At 34.2% G+C, this 20834-nt stretch overlaps 1 protein-coding gene across 2 annotated transcripts; it reads left to right on the top strand.

The window, feature by feature from the left end:
* The first annotated feature begins 324 nt into the window (after positions 1 to 324).
* UFM1 (ubiquitin fold modifier 1) lies at positions 325 to 14750 on the top strand. 2 transcript variants are annotated; one of them, XM_081128151.1, is made up of 6 exons: positions 325 to 386; positions 460 to 516; positions 4751 to 4808; positions 8390 to 8429; positions 9835 to 9867; positions 11192 to 14750. In XM_081128151.1, coding segments are annotated over exons 1-6 (258 nt in total). In that variant the 5' UTR covers positions 325 to 384; the 3' UTR covers positions 11260 to 14750. The 2 variants fall into 2 exon arrangements, with proteins under 2 accessions (XP_080984277.1, XP_080984278.1); XM_081128152.1 differs by having other exon boundaries at positions 327 to 386; positions 10902 to 13468.
* The last annotated feature ends 6084 nt before the right edge of the window (positions 14751 to 20834 follow it).

Here is a 20834-nt window from a genome sequence, read left to right on the forward strand (position 1 = left end):
TCAGAGAGCTCCTGGGTATACAGCTACGTCCTCCTCCCAAGGCCTGCTGGGACCAAAAGTCTTGCTTCCTATACCCACGTTTGTGTTGCCTAACAGAAATACGGAAGTAAATAACAGCATTTGTAAAAATATTAATTCCATACAATCCACACGTTCTTCTCAGAAATGTAAATGCTAAATCAGTAGGTATTTGTAGCTAGGACTCTCCGCCTAGATGAGCATCTGAGGCTGATTTTTCAGGCAGAGCCTTGGACAACAGCCCCGTTGGAGGTCCCCAGAGTGCCAGCCAGATTTGGACCTGAGCGTGGAGGAGCCCTTCCGGAACCCGGGCGGAAGTGGGAACTACTAAAGGAAGTTGGCGACTCTCGCCAGACCGGCTCTAGAATGTAAGTGTTTACTTGCAACCTCTCCAATCCTGATACCACTGCCCTACCTTAACTCTCTCCCGCTCTTTCTTAGGTCCAAGGTTTCCTTTAAGATCACGCTGACGTCTGACCCGCGGCTGCCATACAAAGTGTGAGTAGCTCAACCGCGGTAAACTTCTAAATGGCTGAGCCGATCCGGGCTGGGTGGAGCCGGCATAGCATACAACTCCCATCCCGCAGCCTACATCCTTCACTCCCTGCGTCCCCACCCGCACTTTTCCGGGGCCTCTCCCATCCCACACTCACTGCTCTTCTTAGTGTCAGCTTGCCCCAGCTCCAGGGTGCTGGAGTGTGGAACCAGAACGTTGCTGCTGATCTGTGACCTCCCCTCTGAACTAATTTGGTTGGTGGTGGAGCGGGAGGACTTGTGGACAGGGCTGTGGTGGTTACTGGAATCCTTAAACATTCCTTGTTTGCTAGTGAGTAGAAACGCCTTTCACCACTTTGACGAGCTCTTACAGGGCTTAAGAGCCCAGATTCCGAAATTACTTGAACGTTTATTCTGGGCAATGCCAAGCTTCGAATTCTTTTTCTGTATAAGGGACTCGCGACTCGGGCATTACTGAGCCTTAAATCATACCCTAACGGTGTTGGTATTTAGGAAAGAGTGATGAATAAAAAATGGGAAATGCAGAAATAAGGCATTTTATTCATGCGGGGCCTTTGCTTATCTTTTAGCAGTTAGCATGGGTCTAACCTGGACCTTTAACTTGGATACTCCACCTGTACCTTTATGATTTTAGGTAAACATTATTGAGGTCATTGCAGCTGGAAGTCATGTAAAATGTAGCAAAGAACAGGTCTTCAATAGGATTTTATGAATAATAAATACTTATTAGTTACTATGGTTGCCTACCTCATTGAACTATAACAGCTGTTACAAGTCTCATTTAACTCTCAGTGACTCAAGTAACCTACTAGCCTTTCCCATTCATGATAGGTTTATCTCCAGATGAATCTCTTCACCTTATCTCAAGTACTTGCTCCCCCTATAAAATGTCTTTTTTAAACACTTTCTTATGGATAACCACAATGTCTTCTTACAGCTGATTTACTCTAATAGTTTTTCTTTAGAAATGTTTCTTTTAATTAATTGATGAGACTGCTTTTTTAATTTCCCCTCTCCCCCATGCCTTACCCAACTTCTTATCCAGCTTAAATGCCATGGTCCGTCTTTGAGGCAGGCACTCTCTTGCAAACACCCTCAGCTGTAGTATCCCCTGCCACTCCAGTATATTTTGCTCCAAGCACTTGTTGAAACACCGACTCTGAACTCAACCTCTGAGTTCTCTGTACACACCTGAATGTTCCTGGAGAAAATTACACAATTAGGCTGATGAGTTTTACATAAATTAATGACTATGCTCAATAATAGCCAACACTCTGCTACATTTCCAAATGCTACTTTCCCCCAGTTTGTGTATTTTCCTCTTGATTTTCTGAAAGGATTTTTTAAAAAAATTTATCTTCACACTTGCTACAATTCCTTTTCTCGTTTCTTTCAACCCATCAGAGGAAAATTCTCTCATCTTTCCATCACATCTATAAAGCTACCACTATATCTATAACCCTATAATTTCTGTCTACAATTCTGTTGGAGTGGAAGACATCAGCATGACTTTTACTCATGAAAAGCAACTGTACCTCTTGGGCTCTGGACCTTACCTGTTTCAGTCTTCTCAAGATTAAAGCAGAGTCCAAAGATCACCCTCTCTCCATCTTTGACCTTTCTGTTTATACTTGATTATTCTCATTAATATGTAAATATGCTTTAGGAAAAAAAAACCTGAGAAGGATTGAGAGAGAAAGAGGACCAGGTAGGACAGCATCAGTATCTATAAAAGTGGCTAGAACATTGTACTAGTTCAGTTACTATGGGTGATTGGATGAATTTAATAGGCATACTATTGTTTAGTGTGTGTGTAGTTGTGTTTGTGGGTATAATCTATAAATGGGCATGTGTGTGTATAAAATATTCATAATATATGTACTTGTGTATGTAAACGTAGTTATGCTGTTTCCTATTCAGAGTAAATAGTAACTAGGACGTGGGTATTATTAAAAGCAACTCTTTAAAGATTTATGGGAAAACATGCTTTAACTCGTAAACATACTTTGGTAGAGAAACTTCCTTTGATTTTCTAACATTACTGATAGTTGAATTCTAGGAAGGATGTTTCAGGTCTAAATTTATTCTGGGCAATGTCAGAGTTTTCATTGTTTTGTTTTTGTTTGTTCATACAGTCACTGTTGGTATTGCTACTAGGTTATAGAAATGTTGAAATAAAACGTTCTCCTTTATATAAAGGACGAATTAAAAACACCTTCGGCTCTTTCAGTCTGATTCTAGTCTTTCCAGACTTACGTCCCAGCTCTTCTCCCCCCTTACTACCGCTATCATTTAACAAAGGTTCAGCCACCCTATTCTAAATTGTCAAGCAAGTCTTTTTAATCCTCCCTGTTTTTCACGTGTTCTTTTCTCTGTGGGGAATGTGGTCCACTTCCTGACAAACAATAACCTTTAATAATCAAAATTTTACCTCTGGAGATTTCTGTAATTGTCTAGGGAGTTCATCTCATCCCTCTTTTATTTCCTATAGAAACTTTATTCTTATTCTTTATAACAGCATTTGTTAAATTGGGTCACAGTTCTTTTTATATGAAATACACTTAAATTTTAAAAAGAAACAGATTTTGCCAGTAATTTATTTTAAAAATTCACTTTAATATACACAATAGTTCCTATTTTTTTCAAAACACCAGTATAATGTGTAAGTGCCATTTTACAAAATTGTGCTACTGGTAAACACAACAAATTCAAATCTAGATAAAGTCTATGGAATCACAATAACTCTGAATTCCTCTGTAATTTTCTGCCACATAAAACATGCATTAAAAAGTATTTTCATTTTATGTTTTATTGGGTTGTCTTTGGGTAGTCCCACCAATTTAATATACAAATAGAAGCTTATTTTAATGAATAGCAATACGGCATCTAGTTATGTGTTACAAAGATGTTTCTAGTCTCCATTTAAAAAGTGAATTGAAACCCTAAGATTTTAGTAGTTGTTCTGTTGAGGATGAGTCTCAGGATCTAAACCGTGAATGTAAGGCAAAAATATTTGCAGTTCTGTTTCTTACTTTGTAAACTATCACATTGCCAACTTACTAGATTATTTTTAAACAATGACTACCCTTTAGAATGTTTTTCTTTCCCCTTCCCCCTCAGTAAAGCAAAGAAAGGTCAAAACAATGATAACTATTTTCACTTTTTAGTTGTATTTTGGAGGAGTAGGGTTGGGCAACCAAAATCTATTCACATTTACTGAAGTAATTATAATGCACTGTCAGATAGAATGAGTTTTGTATTCAACAATTATACAGTAAGAAATGGGATCTACACGTGAAAATGTTACATAATGGAAGTTAGTATTAAAACATTAAAGAATAATATAGTGGTGACAAATAGAGGAGTTTCAAAGAAAAATGTTAGCTTGTCAGTCTCTTTCCTACTGTGAAAAAGAATCTGTTTTTCTGTCTTTAATGATTGGAATTCATTTTACTTTAGAATATTATATATTTTATTTTTTGTTATCTCCCTCTGCCTTTTAGTGTTGTGTGTGTGTGTTTTAAGGGTTTAATGTCAAGTTGTTGTTTTTTTAAGTTTTTAAATTGAAAAATTCATAGATTGACCATTTATCATTGTACAAGTCAGCAACAAAATCATGCGTCACTCTCCAAAATGTTATTTCAGATTGTATTAATCCCTTTATCTAATGAGGATATAAAAGTTTCGCGGGAAATGACTACATTTTGCCGTAATAAGCATACTCATTTTCATCAATTTGGTCTATTCTTTTAGACCAGAAAGGATCATGAAAAGATTTATGATCTGGTGATGCTTCCCAGGTAGCCTTCTCTTGTAATGAAAATGACATTGCTGCATTGAGTAAAAAGGTATTTAGACTGCCAGTGGTAAAGTGTGGACTGAATACTAAGGAGAGATTCAACTTTTTGAAATCCGTCTCTGGAAACAAGCAGCATCCCATATGCTAGACCTATTTGTATCAAAGTATTAAAAATGTATAAAAATATAAGTTGTTGATTTTCAAGTGGAACTGTGGGCAGAGTCTCGGCTATAAGGCTAATTGCTTTTTTTATTTATTTTTTATTTTTAGAGTTAATGAATATAGTGTGCAATCAGAATACACAGTCTTTAGACTCAAAAGACAGATTTGTTTATAGCTCCTAAAATAGCTGATATGAAGAAGAAAGAACTTTAAAAAAACAGCTATTCAAGAAGTCTTTCTTAATTTTTCTTTCAGACTCAGTGTTCCTGAAAGCACACCTTTCACAGCAGTCTTAAAGTTTGCAGCAGAAGAAGTAAGTGTAGAAATTGGAACAACCTATATAGAATGCAGAATGGCAGTGTATCTCAAAAGTCTTTAAATTTTGCATGCACTTTTAACCCACCACTTCTTTGTGGGTTTAGAGTTCAATGATATGTAAAATGTTTTAAACAGCAACATATCACTATAGTCTGTATATTCATTTTTACTACTTTTGATTATAGAGTATAATTTTTAAACTATCTTTGTCACATTTGTAAAAATTTTTATATGTAGACTGTCAGTAGAAGTTGTTTTAAAAAGTGTCTAGCTTTTTAAAAAATATTTTGGTTTTCTGTTTTTAAGAAAAAAATTTTCCATTCGAAATTATCATTAGAAGCATCTATAGAGCAACTCTTTGTACAGGACACATGGAAAAGTAGTCTGGGTAGAAATGGCACCCAAATAAGACTTGGAGACAGGATTCCTATTGTAAATGTGTTCATTAACTATCTCTATGACCGAGGCAAGCCTCTCAATATATCTCCTCCTCGAATTTCTTAATCCATAAAATGGGAGTATGCAGTTAATGTCTGTCCTTTCTATCTGACTAAGTGATTTTGAATAAAAATATAATAGCATTTGTTAAAATATTGTGAAGTTAAAAATGCTGAACTGGTACAGAGTAACTTAAATCCAAATGTTTTGGTTCAGAATTTTCAGAAAAAATTTATAATTATGGAAAAATAATTTTAGTTAAATAAGAAACCAACTTAACCTATAATCCTTTACTTAAGTAATTAATGGAAAATAAACAACTCGTTGGCACTCACAGCCCCTCATAAGCTATTTTCAGGAACCATTGACATCGTTTATCACTCATTCAGAATTAAACTGAAAAATGGTAGTACATGTTTTACAGTCCATTTTTATCTATTCTTCATGTAGAAAGAATAAGTAAAAAGAAATGAGAAAAAATCTGAATGTAGCATCATTATTACTTTCTGTTGCACAGATCACTTGCAAGAAATATACCTGGTCTGGGACACAGCAGATTCCACAGGTTCTAATTTAAGTAGATCTGTATTTATATAATGCAATAATTTATTTATAACAAATTCATAATAAGGCAAAGACATTGATGTTATCTTGGTCTTTTAGTATTAGGATAAGAACATCCTAACAGACATTCGGTAGAAAATTAACAAACTTCACACAACCACATGTATTGGTTAAAGTTTTAATACAGCTTATAATTGTGACTCACAGGTGTTACACATTTAGAAAGGTTATGACTTTGAGTTAACAGTGAGAAGGCCGTTCACAAGATGACGTTGTAAAATCTTTCAGTGGGTGCAAGACTTGACTTGACAAACCAAAGAGTCTGTGGATTTAAATCCCTAAGTAAAGTTCTCTTAATAAAAAGAAAGTAATAAAATGTCCCAATATATGACTGTGTTAATTTAAGTAGTGAGTTGTCAAAGCCTGAGAAGAGCCTCTTAACATTGTAAATTATAAGATTTGTGGAATCTGAGGAAGAAAATAAGTGAAAACTGAGGAACATAAAATACAGTTTACATCCAAGAGAAAACTTGTCAGTAATTTGGGGCAAAAGTATTAGTTAATATATTTTACTAGTGATACTTCCCCAAATTTCAGTTAACCATTGCTTCTACATTCTGGAAAAGGGAAAAGTGGTGTCAGCAGTTGCTTTTGAGATTTAATGTTCGTAAAATATGTTGCCACTATATGGGTATGACTAAGGAACCTATTTTATCTTAAAATGGACGTAATCCAAGAAGAAGACACACTCAGTAGAGTAACTAAAAACTTTATAATATTCAAGTTTTGGAAATCTGACATGTCCTATAATTATTTTGTGTATCTGATCCGTGTTTTATTAAGTACTATAACCTCCAAATAATTTTTTAAGTTATTTTACATTAGGTTTACTTAAAATTCTTAAATCTTGCCCAACCGATGTGGCTCAGTGGTTGAGCATCAGTTCGCAGTCAGGGCACATGCCCAGGTTGTGGGCTGGATCCCCAGTGGGGGGGGTGCAGGAGGCGGCCAATCAATGACTCTCATTGATGTTTCTCTCTCTCTCTCTCCCACCCTCTTCCTTTGTCTCCCTGAAATCAATAAAGACATTTTTAAAAAATAAATAAAATATTTAAATCTTCAAAAGAACATTTACAACTAAGAATGTACCATATAGACAGTAAAATTATTTATGAGGTACATAATCCTGTAACAATTAATTTTTCTTATGCATAATTCAGTTATTTTAAAATGGGATTCTTCGGTTTATAAATTAAAATAAGCTTTCAGTTCTTTTCCTCAATTATGCATATGTGACCATTATAAATACCTTGAATGGCGTTTCCCAGTGAATTTGTCCTAGAGTACTAGAACCACCAAAAAGAAAGAGAAAACAATTCCATGAAAAACTGGGATCGTGGCCAAAAAGTATGGGAAATACTTCATTCACTATTTTCTTCTGGGCATTAAATAAACTATATTAGCAGCATATTTAAAATTTTTAAAAAGAATATCAGTAAAACTTAGTGTTTTCCAAACTTACTTGGTTACAAAACTCAACTATAATATCTATACAACTTGCCCATAGCATGTAAGTGCATAGTAAATATTTGTTGGAAAAATTAATGAACTCTGAAGACAACTGCTGGTCTTTAGGGCATTGAGAAGAATTCTGCCTTTTAGCTACCAATAAGTTTAATACCACATTTCATTGATTTAAAAAGCTCACCTTTTTACATCTCTAAAAGTAGATCAGTGGAGCCCGGCCGGGCGTGGCTCAGCGGTTGTGCATCGATTTGGGATCCAGGCGATTGGGGTTCGATTCCCTGGTCAGGGCACATGCCCAAGTTTTGGGCTAGACAATCAATGACTCTCTCATCATTGATGTTTCTACCTCTCTTTCTACCTCTCCTTTCCTCTCTCTGAGATCAATAAAGATATATTTAAAAAAAAAATAAAAAATACATCTTTAAAAAAAATAAAATAAAAGTAGATCAGTGGAGTCTTACTATTACTGATAGCCATGTGGCAATCACATAATTGTCTAGTTGACATCACCTGCACATACTTGAACTTAGTTATTTCCTGCTGGCTTAATTAGAGTATTGTCATCCTGTGAGATTTAAGTCAGCAATATATTAAAGGAAAATTTGAGGAAGGACTATGAACCTTGGTTGGCCTCCCATTAAACACAACAGCATTCCTTTGAACTTACTATTTCTACAAAGAAATTTTAGGGATATTCTAAGCAATTGTTTTGCTTTTACTTTTTGCTTATGAAAGAAAGTTATATATGTTGAAGGTAACATGTCTAAATCTGAAAGTAAACATCGATTGGATCGTAGATTCATTGATGGTGTGTTGTTGTTTTTTGTTGTTGTTTTTGCAGTAAGTAAAGGTGCATTTTACAATCCATGGTGTCCTAAATACAGTGAAATGTAGTATTTAGAGAACAATATTGTTTTTAAAAATAAAGCAAATTACAGTAACACTTTTTTTTATGATGTTACTTATCCTGGAAGAAAAGTCATATTTTAGAATTACTATCTTTCATAGAGTGTGTATGTGTAAAATTTGTTTTCTTTTTCTCTTTAGTTTAAAGTTTCTGCAGCCACAAGTGCAATTATTACCAATGGTAAGAATTCATTTTAAAATTATTTATTACCTCAGAACTATAGAAATTACTTAAGAGAATTCAAATTAATTAATTATACTTGAATGCAAAAAATTCAAAATTTATATCAACATGAATGGTATACGTAATTATAAATACTAAGTCAAGGTTACTGTCCAAACTGAGCTCGTTTCAGATTCTTTATTCTTTTTGGTATAGTAATATATCCTTATCGCTGCTTGCCAGATTACTAAAAATAACTTTTATTTACCAAGATGTTAAATAACTTATTTTCAAAATAAGTTCTGTTGATAAATGCTTTTAGAATTTAGGAAGTTAAGCAGGAATGTACCTTTGCTATACCTTGTAGTTGCTTTCCTGATGAAACCTATTTCTTATATACTTGCAGTAATGAGGATTTTGTCCAGTTAGGTATATAATTTAAATTCTGAATATCTTAAAATGCTAATAATAATTAAGTCTTTTGTTAATCCTCACCCAAGGATATTTTTTCCATTGATTTTTTTTTTTTAGAGAGAGTGGAAGGGAAGGGGAAAGACAGAAAACATCAGTGTGAGAGAGAGACATCAATTGGTTGTCTTCCACACGTGCCCTGAGCAGGGCTGGGAATCGAGCCCGCAACCAAGGTACATGCCCTTGACCGTGGATTGAACCAGAGACCTTTCAGTCAGCAGGCCGACACTCTAAAACCACTGAGCAAACCTGGCTAGGGCAATAATTAAGTTTGATGAAACTAGCTCTATGAGAAAATACCAAAATAAGATGAGGAATAAAGATTCAGTGAGGGCTTAACTATTTTTTAACAATACAAAATAACATAGGTGCTAGTGAGTGGTTTTCTGTGTAGTTAGAATAGGCTGTGAAGATGGGTTTAATGGGCTATAGTGTGATTTAGTTTAGATATGACAAAATTTCTCATTCTAAAACATTCTACGTTCTGTCATTGAATTGTTTCTCTATTTAGAAGAAAGCTACCCTACTTCCTAGAAAGTTTTAGATTCATAGGTGCTTTGTAAACTTTATCAAGTGTCGGTGAATAGATGAGTTTATAGGCTCTCCTGGCCTTAAGATTTTTATGCCTCAGAGCAATAAGTAAGTGATTGATGACATACCTAAGGTGTATTTTTCACTGGGTATAGCATAATAGAATAAAAAAATTATCTTTTGTAGACCTTCTCAGAATCGTTGCATTTACAAATGTTCTTGTCTAATCCAGCAATGTGAATGCACAGTAGTAACAGATTTCAACAGATAATTTACCTGAAAAATTGTCATTTGTGTTCTTGGATTTAAATTTTTTGGCTTGTACCTATATACAGAGCAGCACTATTTTGGCCAGTCTCTTTACTGTTAAACCATTTTAACTTTAAAAATAACTTAGATGATTTTATAATTTGTTTTCTAGATGGAATTGGAATAAATCCTGCACAGACTGCTGGTGAGTATCTGAAACTCATGGAGATGTGGGTGGGGCTATATATGTCAGTTGATTGGACTGGATAGGATTTTACCAGGATAATAGCTGTTGTTTTAGGGATTATATACCAGTTTTCACCTAGGTGTCTGAATAATAATTGTTTCATTATGTGTATCAGTTATGTGTGCTTTTGGCTACACAAAGAGAAAACCTGACTAATAAGCATTAAAGATATTAACACTCATAACAAAAAGTCTGAAGGTAAGATTATACTCTTATTGGAGTAATGGTTTTAACCTACTTCATAAGGTAGTTGTGAGGTAGTACATGTAAAGTGCTTAAAAGTTTGCCTTGTCTATAGTGCTGTTATTCAGTAAGTGCTGTTATTTTAAAGAAGCACAGTCATTTAAATTTCAGAGGGCTTAGTCTGCAATCAGAGGTTGAAACTTAACATTATACAGTGCTATATATTGATGTTCTAACAAGAAAGCAGGGTAATCTTAAACTTTTTAACAGGCAGTTTTATACATTTTTTAAATATACCCGTTTTGGTTTATAAAGTCTAATTATAATTTTTTGAAATTAAGCATGCTTTAATATAATGAACTTCAATCTTGAGCAGTATTTATGTTTAAATTATATTCTAAAGTACTTCTGTCTTATAACAAAATTATATTGAAATTTGGCCATATAGAAAATGAAGAAGGATTTAAAATTGTAAATTTTTTAAACTTACATCAGTTGTTTTCTGTATATTATAAATTTTGTTAAATTGAAAAGGTTATTCATTGAAAATCATGAGGCATTTTATAGTATATATGCCTTTAAACTGAAGTTTAAAGGTTTTGGTTTCTTACTCTAGAAATGTTCAGTTTACATTAATTTGAATTACTGCTTATTGTAACATGTTACCTATTGTATTCCCCTAAAAGTTGAAAGGTGCACATAATGAGACACAAAGTAAATCTCATCAATTAATTGAACCAAAACAGGTCAGGGTTTCTAAACTTTGGTCACTTGTGGTAATTTAGATTCTTTATTTCTTTTGTCCTTAGGTATTTTATTGTGTATTAAAGCAAGTATTGATGGTTAAATTGATTTACATTTTGATTTGCTGAGTGTATTAGCATTTTTGTGGCTAATGTTCTTATTTAAAACTTTCAGACATATGTTTGGGTTGTAAAGATGTGAGGGGTTCTCATGATGTTTGTGCTTTTGTATCTACTTACTTTACAGTCCTTTGTTGTTTTTTACAGTGCCTTGTTTATTGTATATAATAATTGTTGGAATGTTACCATAATTTGTTTTTAAAACACCTAACTTTATGTTTTGTTTGTTTGTGTAGGAAATGTTTTTCTAAAGCATGGTTCAGAACTGCGAATTATTCCTAGAGATCGTGTTGGAAGTTGTTAATATCCTCTACTTAAAGATAGAATTACTTTTCAAAATAAATATTGGTATTGCTGTTGTAAAACTGCAGTCAGTCATTTAAAATACTATGAAAACAGCAATAGTTGATGAAGTAATGAAAGGTGACTGTCCCTTCTTGTTATTCCCATTCTGCATGTGAAGAGAGAATGCTTATGCATTGAGGGTACCATTTTTACAGAAGATCTTAGACTTTCGTTGCTACCTCACAGCATGCACAGCTAGTTCATTTGGGGTACATGGATTATCCAACTGTATTTTATTACTGGAGGATACTTCCGTTAATTCTTGCCAAGCACATTTGGAGATTAAGTTTATTGAATGTATTTGTCTTTAAGTTAAAATTTTAAAAGGATTATGGATCATACAGGGCAAGTTACTTGACAGGACCTGATTTGCAGACTCAAAAATAGTTGAATTCTTAATTATATACTGTTTCTGATAAAGGTAATAGACATATCAATGAATACTTAACTGTCTTAACTTTTTACATTTAGGTATTTTTTAAGTCTCAAGCTCATATGTTCATATAAATTTTATTTTAATACCAGAGAGCAAAAAATTGAATTTTTTGATCTAGCCCCTATGTCTAAAACTGATATCCCTCACCAAAGAGTTTTAACTATGATCCTGCAGAATCCAATATTTGTAAGAATTGAAAATAAAGTAGAAGCAGCCTTTGCTGAGTTATGCATTTCTTTATCAGTCTCTTTTAATATAGACTTTAAAACAGGAATTTTCAAGAAACATTGTCTTTCTGAGGATAATATAAGTCACATTCAGGAAGAGACTATTGTAAAAAAGATCTGAAGTTCACAACAAAAGTCAAGAAATATACTTCTGATGTTTGAGAGGGTTTTTATTTTTATAAACAAAATTTGATACTCAGAGATCCCCTGGTCCTTAACAATATTAAGCCTCATTTAACCAGAAATTTATGAATACCTATTCCCTGAATTTTTTGTTTAATTTAGATCCCCTTCCTGTTTCTAGCACAACATCTGCCTGCTGTGTTGTTACATAAACAAGTTTATGACATCCTATACCATAAAGTAATTTGTTCAATATTTTTGTTTTTTGGTTTTGAAAATTTTATTGTAAGCTCTTAAAAACATTTTCTTAAGGAATTAGACATTTTGTTATTAAATAAATGTGATCTGTAAGTTCTTTGTGTAGCATGTTTGGAAGTATTTAGTTTAAATGCATTATTGGCACATAATATTTTATGAAAACATATTTTGTTATACCATAAAGCGTATTTTCTACTCTTTTTTAAAGCTTTTGATTAGCACACCTTTTAAAGCCAGTACATAAGGAGTGAAGAAAAAAAAATGGGCAAAGGTGATTAATGGCCATAGGTCATAGAAATGAATATGTATTTCCAAATGCCAAATTCCTATTTCTAGAAGAAGAAGAAGAAGAAACAAAAGTTACAGTGATTCTCTAGGCTAGTCGGTCCCAAACCTGGGTGATTGTGAGAGTCACTTAGGAAATTAAAAATACAGATTTCTGGAAACCACCCCTAAAGTTCTGACTCATTAAACCTGGAATAATGTACAAGAATCTCTATTTACAAAAAGCCGTCCTGGTGAGCTCTTCCGTGTAGCGGGGTTTGAGAATGATATGATAAACTTTTTTTTTTACTTTATAGGTGAACAAAATAAAGTTTAAGGAGTCAAAGAAATAACTAGAATATGTTGTAGAATCTTGGAAACTATACATTCCACTGCTTGATTCTCTAGTAGCTAAGTGCAAAGATGCTACTTAACAGTCTGTTTCACTAACTGACAGTAAAGCCTCATTTGAAAGTACTTTATAAGTCTAATACTTTTTGGATATTTTGTTTTCTTAAAATTAGTTATTTGAAAGAAAAGTCAATGGGAAGAAACTGAGTCCTGTTTAAGCCCCCCTCTCCCCAAATTAAGATATTAAAAATATCTACCTTGTCTTTACCTAAAGACCTTGAAATATTTGTGACTTGGGAACAATAATATACTTCAATGGAACAATTCTAGGTTAACTGACTTAGATGTTCCCAAATTATTTATAAAACTGGAAATTATGTACATAAGTTATATATGTATTTTTGTGAGCATATATATGTATATGATTTTTGTATATAATTCATATATGTGAATTTTGTATAGATACGAATTGTATATGTAATTCATCCAAAATAAATGTATTGAATATCTGTGTCTAGTATTTTGATACTTTAACTTATTCACAGTAATTCCAAATTATTATCCCCATTTTACAGAAGGAAAAAGAGGCTTAAAGAGATTGAGATTTGAAATTTGTTCCTTTGTTTGACTTTGGAAGTCTTCACATCGTACTGAATTTTTCAGAGTATTTTTTTTACAATATACTAGGTCTGTCTTGAATAATACATTTAAAAATATAAAAGAAATGTATAAGGCTTAAGTTCTCATTTCAGAGTACTGAGTATATGTGCAATGATCATGAATATACTACTTAATACATGGTGTAAATATGGTAAAATTACATAGGGAATTTAGTAAAAACCAGTCAAATGAAGATAATTATGATTCTGGCCTTACTCTATAGGGTGGCATTATGGGAATAGGACTATGACCCCCATATTTATCATCCCCATCAGACAGTCTGTTTTTTAATCATGTATCTTGCTGATATAGCTACAAAGATTAGTCCCCCAGTAACCTTTTCCAACCATACAACCCATAAGCCCTGTAATACAGGAATTCTGGAACTGCTCTCTGAGAGTTAATGCTGGAGATAGATAACATCTTTAAACCAGGCTATTTAATTAAACCATTAATTGAAATAAACATTCTCAAAAGGCTCAATCTAATCTGTTATCTTCATCCTTCAAGTTGAGTAAGCCAGGTATTTGGAACTCATTTGTTTCCTTTCTCTTATCATAGCAAATGAATCACAAAATTCTGTTGATTCTTTTTACAAAAATATATCTCATAGCCCTCACCACTGTCTAATTAAAGCCCTCATTTTCTGGTATTTTTTATTATCAAAACTTCTAGTCTATTTCCTCTTTCACTATTGTAATGAGCTTGGAGATATGGTCATGTAGTTTAACTTGTCGACATCCTACTGAATAAAAGTCTATACTTTTCATGACACATGAGGCCCTTCATGAACTGGTCTTTGTTCAGAGTCATCTGTTACCACTACTTTTAAGTTTCCTTTTCCAATTCATACTGCAGCTATGCTCATCTACAAATAGTTTCTCCATGTACCATGTTCTTAGGCCTTCGTGACTTGACTTTCTCCGCTTCTCAGCCTGGGAAACCTAACATTCATTCTTCAAATTCAAAGCCATTGGACCTTTCCTTCTTTCAAGCAGTTAGGTGTTCAGCTGTCTAAGCAGCAGTTACATTTTGTGCATTCCTTTATTATAGCAATTCTTAAATATATAATCAGAATATTTGTCTCTGATTTAAACTATAAATTTTATAAAAGCATTAAGATCATGACTGAAAAAAAAAAAAAATCATGACAAGTAAATTCCAAATTGCTCTCCCCATAGTAGATAGTAGGTACTTTATAACTGAAAAACTACATCAAAGAATGAAAATTTTGAAAGTTGCATCTCAAGTATAATAACTTTTTTAGCCTGAATATTTGATTAACCAATATGCTCATTTTCCTCACCATTTCTTGTAGCAAGGGATTTAATGTCTCAGAAATGAATTAATGACATTTACAATGCAAAGCACTTTCCCAGTTTTAACATATATTAATTATTAGCTATATCATGGATACTGCTAAATACTGGACATGAATTACGAGTAAAACTCATTTGCTTTTCTTGGGCTCCCTAAAATGTATACATATCAAAAATAGCAAAACCTACCAAAGTAATTATATAAAAGTGAAGATGTACATCAAACCCTTTTTTAATTGCTGGGCACAGTGCTAGGTACTTTACATACATTATCTTATTTAATTCTCAATCTGTCTATAAAATGCTGGTGCTGTTTCCTGTTAAGGAAGCCAAGATTTAGGTTAATGTATCCAAAGTTATAATGAAATTTGCACCTAGGTATATGTGATTATAAAGTCCACTGTGTGAGTCAATACGTTTCCCATCATTTTCCTGGAATTATATTGAAGTATTTTTTGAAAATGAAGAAAGGGTACTTCTGGAAGGGTCCTCAAATACTATTGAACATTTTCTGTGATCTCACTTTGCTTGAGAAATTTAACATTCAGTAATCTCCATAAACACACTTACAGACTCGATTGTAGTAAGTGCACACATATACATTTATAGCAAAGAGAATTGCAAACATTTGAAAAGTAGCTTTATGGCTCTATTATCTTCTTTGCTATTTAGAGGATGTTGTATTTTATCACAGTATGCAGAACACCATCCAAGGTTGGCAGACAACTGCAAAGAACCAGTTTTTGGCAAAAAAACTGAGTTTCTGGCAAAAGTCATTAGCAATATAAAAGCTTTTATTGAGAGCATATGATGATGATACATTATGTCAATATTTGTTTGAGGAACACTGGATTTAATAAATTAATTCTTAAATGCACCATTTACAACTGATGAGCTGTTTTAGAAATAAACTATATGTGATATTTGTTGTCAAGTGCCACAAACATTTTGATGTCCTAAGTGAAGATGGTAACTTCTCTGATTTTCTATAAGTAACTTTTATGATTCTCTGATAAATGTATGAATGGAACTGAGCTTTTAAAATTCTCCTTAGATGTGTAAATTATGTAGGAATGAAACATATACAATGAATGTGTGTCACAGGGGTCTTAATCCTTTGTTACATCTGCCATAAATCTGTATTATATACTGGACTGATTTATGCAACATTGTCAGCTTGGCATAGTATTAAAAGATGCCTAAATAAATTTTTTGAATTATTAAATCATTTTTTGTTTGTTTTCTTGATATGTGGGAGGGATACTCCTGGCACTTTGAGCCTTAAACCTAAAGTCTTATAAAGGAATAATCACTGTTAACATCTTTCTTACTAAAGATAGCACAAAAAAAAACATGGATAACTAATATTTATGGAGCTTTTACTGTGTGTATCAGACACTTTATGTTTTATATTCTTATTTAATCCTTATTATGGCCTGTGAGGTCAATAATGTGTTTTGTTTTTTAATCCTCACCCAAGGACATGTTCATTGATTTTTAGAGAGAGGGGAAAGAGGGAGAGACAGAAAGAAACATCTATGTGAGAGAGAAACTGATTGTTTGCCTCCAGTAGCTGCTCCAACCCAGGGATCCAACCCACAACCTAAATATGTGCCATGCATAACTGGGAATCGAACTTGTGACCTTTCGGTGTATGGGTGATTCTTCGACCAACTGAGTCACCAGCCAGGGCTCAATAATGGTTTTTTCATCATACTTTGGATTAAGAAATTGGAAATTTCTGAGATTTGCTAATTTTTCCAAGGTTACACAGCTAATATGCTGCAAAGGTATAAATCAAACTGTACTTATGAAGCCCCAGGGCACATAGCCTCTCTGAATGGTGCCCTGGTAAATTGGTCTAGTTCAAAACTCAGAAAGCTAATACTTGCCACTGTGCCACCTTTCCTGCCTATTTCTATACGTCCTTCCTTATTCATCCCAACCTATTCCCTAACCCTTCCATATATCTTAAAGCCACTGAGAAGGGGGACGGGATGACATGAATAGAAGCTTCTACAGTTGCATCCATATTTCTTCATATTGATCTATTTAAAATTCTTTCCTTCACCCAGGCATTTTATTTATCAAGGTTACAAAGATGAATTAGACCTGTTCACTGCCCTTTGGAGTTAAAAGTCATGAGGCTTGGGCAGCAGTTTCTAATTATTTCAACTATTTTTTGTAGGTTTCATTGGCTGTTCTCAGTCCTTTTTAAGGTCTAACAAACCCTCTTTATTGTTTTCTACTCACAAAACTAGTCAATGTTTGATTATTCAAATGATGCCTAGTAAGGAGCAGAGGATGCCTGTCTGAGGCCAAGGTGAATGAATCTGGAGAAAGGGTGAGAAACTGCAAGTAAAGCAAAAAAAGTCAAGGCCAGGAAGCAACCTAGTGATCAAAAGAGAGGGAAAAATTATGCAGAGCTTAGATTCAGGAATGCAGATGGAACTAAAAATCCTAAACTGGAAGACTGGTCAGGAACTGGGAATCTCATGGGTAATAGATTAGGCATGGTGGATATTTGGGGGCATTAAGTAATAAAAGAGAGAAAAGCGGTAACATTTGTGAAGATGTGTCTTGGAGTGTGTTCAGAAATCAGAAATTTAATTTGATACTACTATCCCAGTTATAAAGTGGGAGAAATTCTGAAGTCAAGGATCTGATCTGTTCAGTGCTTCCTAGTGGGAACTTAAGAACCACATGGGCACACATTGCAGTGTACAGATATTTTATTGTGTTGTATACTTGAAACTTGTACCGCAATAAATTCAATTTTGAAAGATATTTAAGCCCTAGCTGATTTTTCTCAGTGGTTAGAGCATTGCCCCACTGACTAAAGGATCCTGGGTTCGATTCTGGCCAAGGGCACATACCTTGATTGCAAGCTCGATCCCCACCCCCAGTCGGGGCACATGTGGGACACAACCAATTGATGTGTCTCACATCTACCTTTATTTCTCCCCCTCCCCCTTCCACTTTCTCTGAAAAGCAATGGAAAAAATATCCTCCTGTAAGGATTTAAAATAAAATTAAAAAGATAATTAGGTAGAATATAGCAGTGTGGTGTCAGTAAGGACAGATACATATGCTGGCAAGTAACTACACTTTTTAGAAACTTCAATGAAAATAAGCTATCAGAGTAACATTGTTTTCAAATAAATTTGTCAATAGAAATAGTTCTTGTAATAAATACCCAGAGTGACAAATTTTCATTGTATCACTGAGACAATATGATATGTAAAGAAAGAACAGTTTTAAATTATATTCCTATGTATGTATTTGTTAAGGCTGCTGTAACAAAGTACTACAAACTCAGTGGCTTACACAACAGAAATTTATTGGCACACAATTCTGGAGCCTAGAAGTCTAAAATCAGTTGTCTGCAAGGTTAGTTTCTCCTGATGACAATGAAGGAAAGATCTATTCCAGACTTCTCTCTTTTCCTTATAGATGTCAATCTCTTCCCTGTTGTCTCTTCACATCTTTTTCCCTCCATTCATATTGGATTAGGACCCACCTTACTGATTTAATCTAAACTAAATTAATTAAATCTGCTATGATCCAATTTCCAAAAAAGATCACCTTCTGAGGTATTAGAGGTTAGGATTCAACATCTTTTTTTTTTTTTTTTTAATTTAAATCAGGGGAGACACAACTCAACCTATAACAGCCCATTTTGTGCTATTAATCACTTGCAGCTTTCCAGGCTATGGGTTAAATGTGTGATTTACAAAATGTGTCCTAATAAGCTTTGAATGTGTGGTTACAATTCACATATCCAGAAATTACTGAATAAAGCTCTGTAATTTTAAAAGTCAATTGTATGAATTGGAATAAATAGAAGGGAAGATAGAAAAATAAAATGCATTATTTTTCCCCAGCTTTCACTGTAGTGACTCAACAATCCATTAGCTAGTACTGTTAAACAGCAAATGTCACTATGGGTTTCTCTGTTCTTTAGGTCCTCCCCTGGAAACACAAAGAGCAGAACAATACTCTAAAAATAAGCAGCTGATACTTGTCTTTCTCTGACTGGCTTATTTTGCTTAGCATAATACTCTCACTCATATGTGGAATCCAATGGACAAAGTAAACTGATGAACAAAATAGGTCCAGAGACATAGAAACAGAACAGACTGACAAATTTCAGAGGGAAGGTGGGGGTGGGGGTGGGATGGAAGGGAGATATTAACCAAGAACTCATATGCATATATGCATAGCCCAGGGACACAGAAAATAGTGGGGTGAAGGCCTGGGGGTGGTGGTGAAGGGGGTCACTGGGGGGAGGGGGGGTAAGCAACATCTGTAATACTTTTAACAATAAAGATAAATTTTTTAAAAATATTAAAGGTAAGCAGCTGAAAGAATATATATATATATATATATAAATATTTTTAGGTAGTTATAACATTCATGGGCCATATAAAATTATCAACTTAAAAATTAGCTATGAAAAAAGCTCCTAGATTTATTAAATTACTAGTCAGAAGTAATAACTAGTAATTCAGACACCTTAATGATTTATCCTTAAACAGTCATCAGCTTGAGTTTCCAATAGTGACTGAAAGGATGTGTTTGTGAGATTTCTTGGCCTTGGACATTTTACTGTACACAACCATGTCATTCACACAAATTAAAAGGTTATTTTTGTTTTTCTTTTTAGTAGCCAGACAGCTTTCCATTGCCTACACTATTTAACAAAACTGTAACAAGTTGTAACTGTCATTCAACTACCCATTTGATATTAAAAAAGTATTAGCACCAAAGTATCCTCTAAAATGGGTGGGGAACCTTTTTTTCTGCCAAGGGCCATTTAGATATTTATAATATAATTCATGGGCCATACTAAATTATCAACTTAAAAATTAGCTATGAGAAAAGCTCCTAGGTTAAATTTTGAGTCCTTCCCAAGGTTGCCTTGGCAGGGCCAGACAAATGGCCCAAGGGCCTGACATTCCCCACCCCTGCTCTAAAAGAACAAACTGGCCCTAGCTATTTTCCTCAGTGGTTAGAGTGTCAGCCTGTGAACTGAAGAATTCCTGGTTGATTCCTGCCAAAACACATACCTTGGTTGCAGGCTTGCCCCAGTCAGGGTGCATGAAGGAGGCAACCAATTGATGTGTCTCTCTCACATCAATGTGTCTCTCTTTCTCACTCTCTCTCCCTTCCACTCTCTCTGAAAAGAAATGGGAAACATATCCTAGGGTGAGGATTAACAAAATAAATAAATAAACAAAATCTTTCTATCTTTAAAAATAAATAAACTGAAAGCAGGGAGAAGCAGTTAACATGGATGCTTCATTTTAAACAAGAAATAGAAGCAGCAGAGTCAATTATAAGTACATTTCTGCTTGTTGAAAAAAACCTCAAAATACTAGGTTTTAAAAATTTGCCTCTAAAGGCTCTCTGCAGTAAAATTGAAAAAATTATGATATACCATATTGAAAGGTTAATGTGGTGGTGTGCGGGCAGACTAGCCATCTCAGATGGGCAAATAAAGAAAATTAAATTTATTAAAAGAGGATGGGATATCCAAAGGGAAGGGCTACACAGCACTGAGCCAAAGGGCATTGGATCCATGATGGCAGCAAAAATATACTTGGGACAATGAAACAAGAAAGAGCAACAGGAGACCCTAGGCTAGGCTGCATTGGCTCACTGAGAAGTCAGAGAGAGAAGGGGGCCTTGGAGACAGGTTCAGGGGGTAATACCAAGCGGAGCTTCTTCTGCAAGTCTCTTGGGGTCCCCTTGGAGGGATAGAGAGGTACTGGCATGCTCCTCTAGTGAGGAGTGCACACTGGGTCCTTTATCCTGAGCATATTTATCTCTTTATTACAGGTTGAAATCTTAGGGGAAGTCTCAGGAGTGTCCCAATAGAGTATTCATCAGCTTT

Source organism: Miniopterus schreibersii (genome assembly GCF_964146895.1).
Source record: "Miniopterus schreibersii genome assembly, chromosome: 2".
Lineage (NCBI taxonomy): Eukaryota > Metazoa > Chordata > Mammalia > Chiroptera > Miniopteridae > Miniopterus > Miniopterus schreibersii.

Excerpts from the sequence above, each read along its gene's own strand:
- UFM1 (XM_081128151.1), top strand. Across the intron at positions 517-4,750 it reads CCGCGGCTGCCATACAAAGT|ACTCAGTGTTCCTGAAAGCA; the intron begins GTGAGTAGCTCA and ends TTTTTCTTTCAG. Across the intron at positions 8,430-9,834 it reads AAGTGCAATTATTACCAATG|ATGGAATTGGAATAAATCCT; the intron begins GTAAGAATTCAT and ends TTTGTTTTCTAG.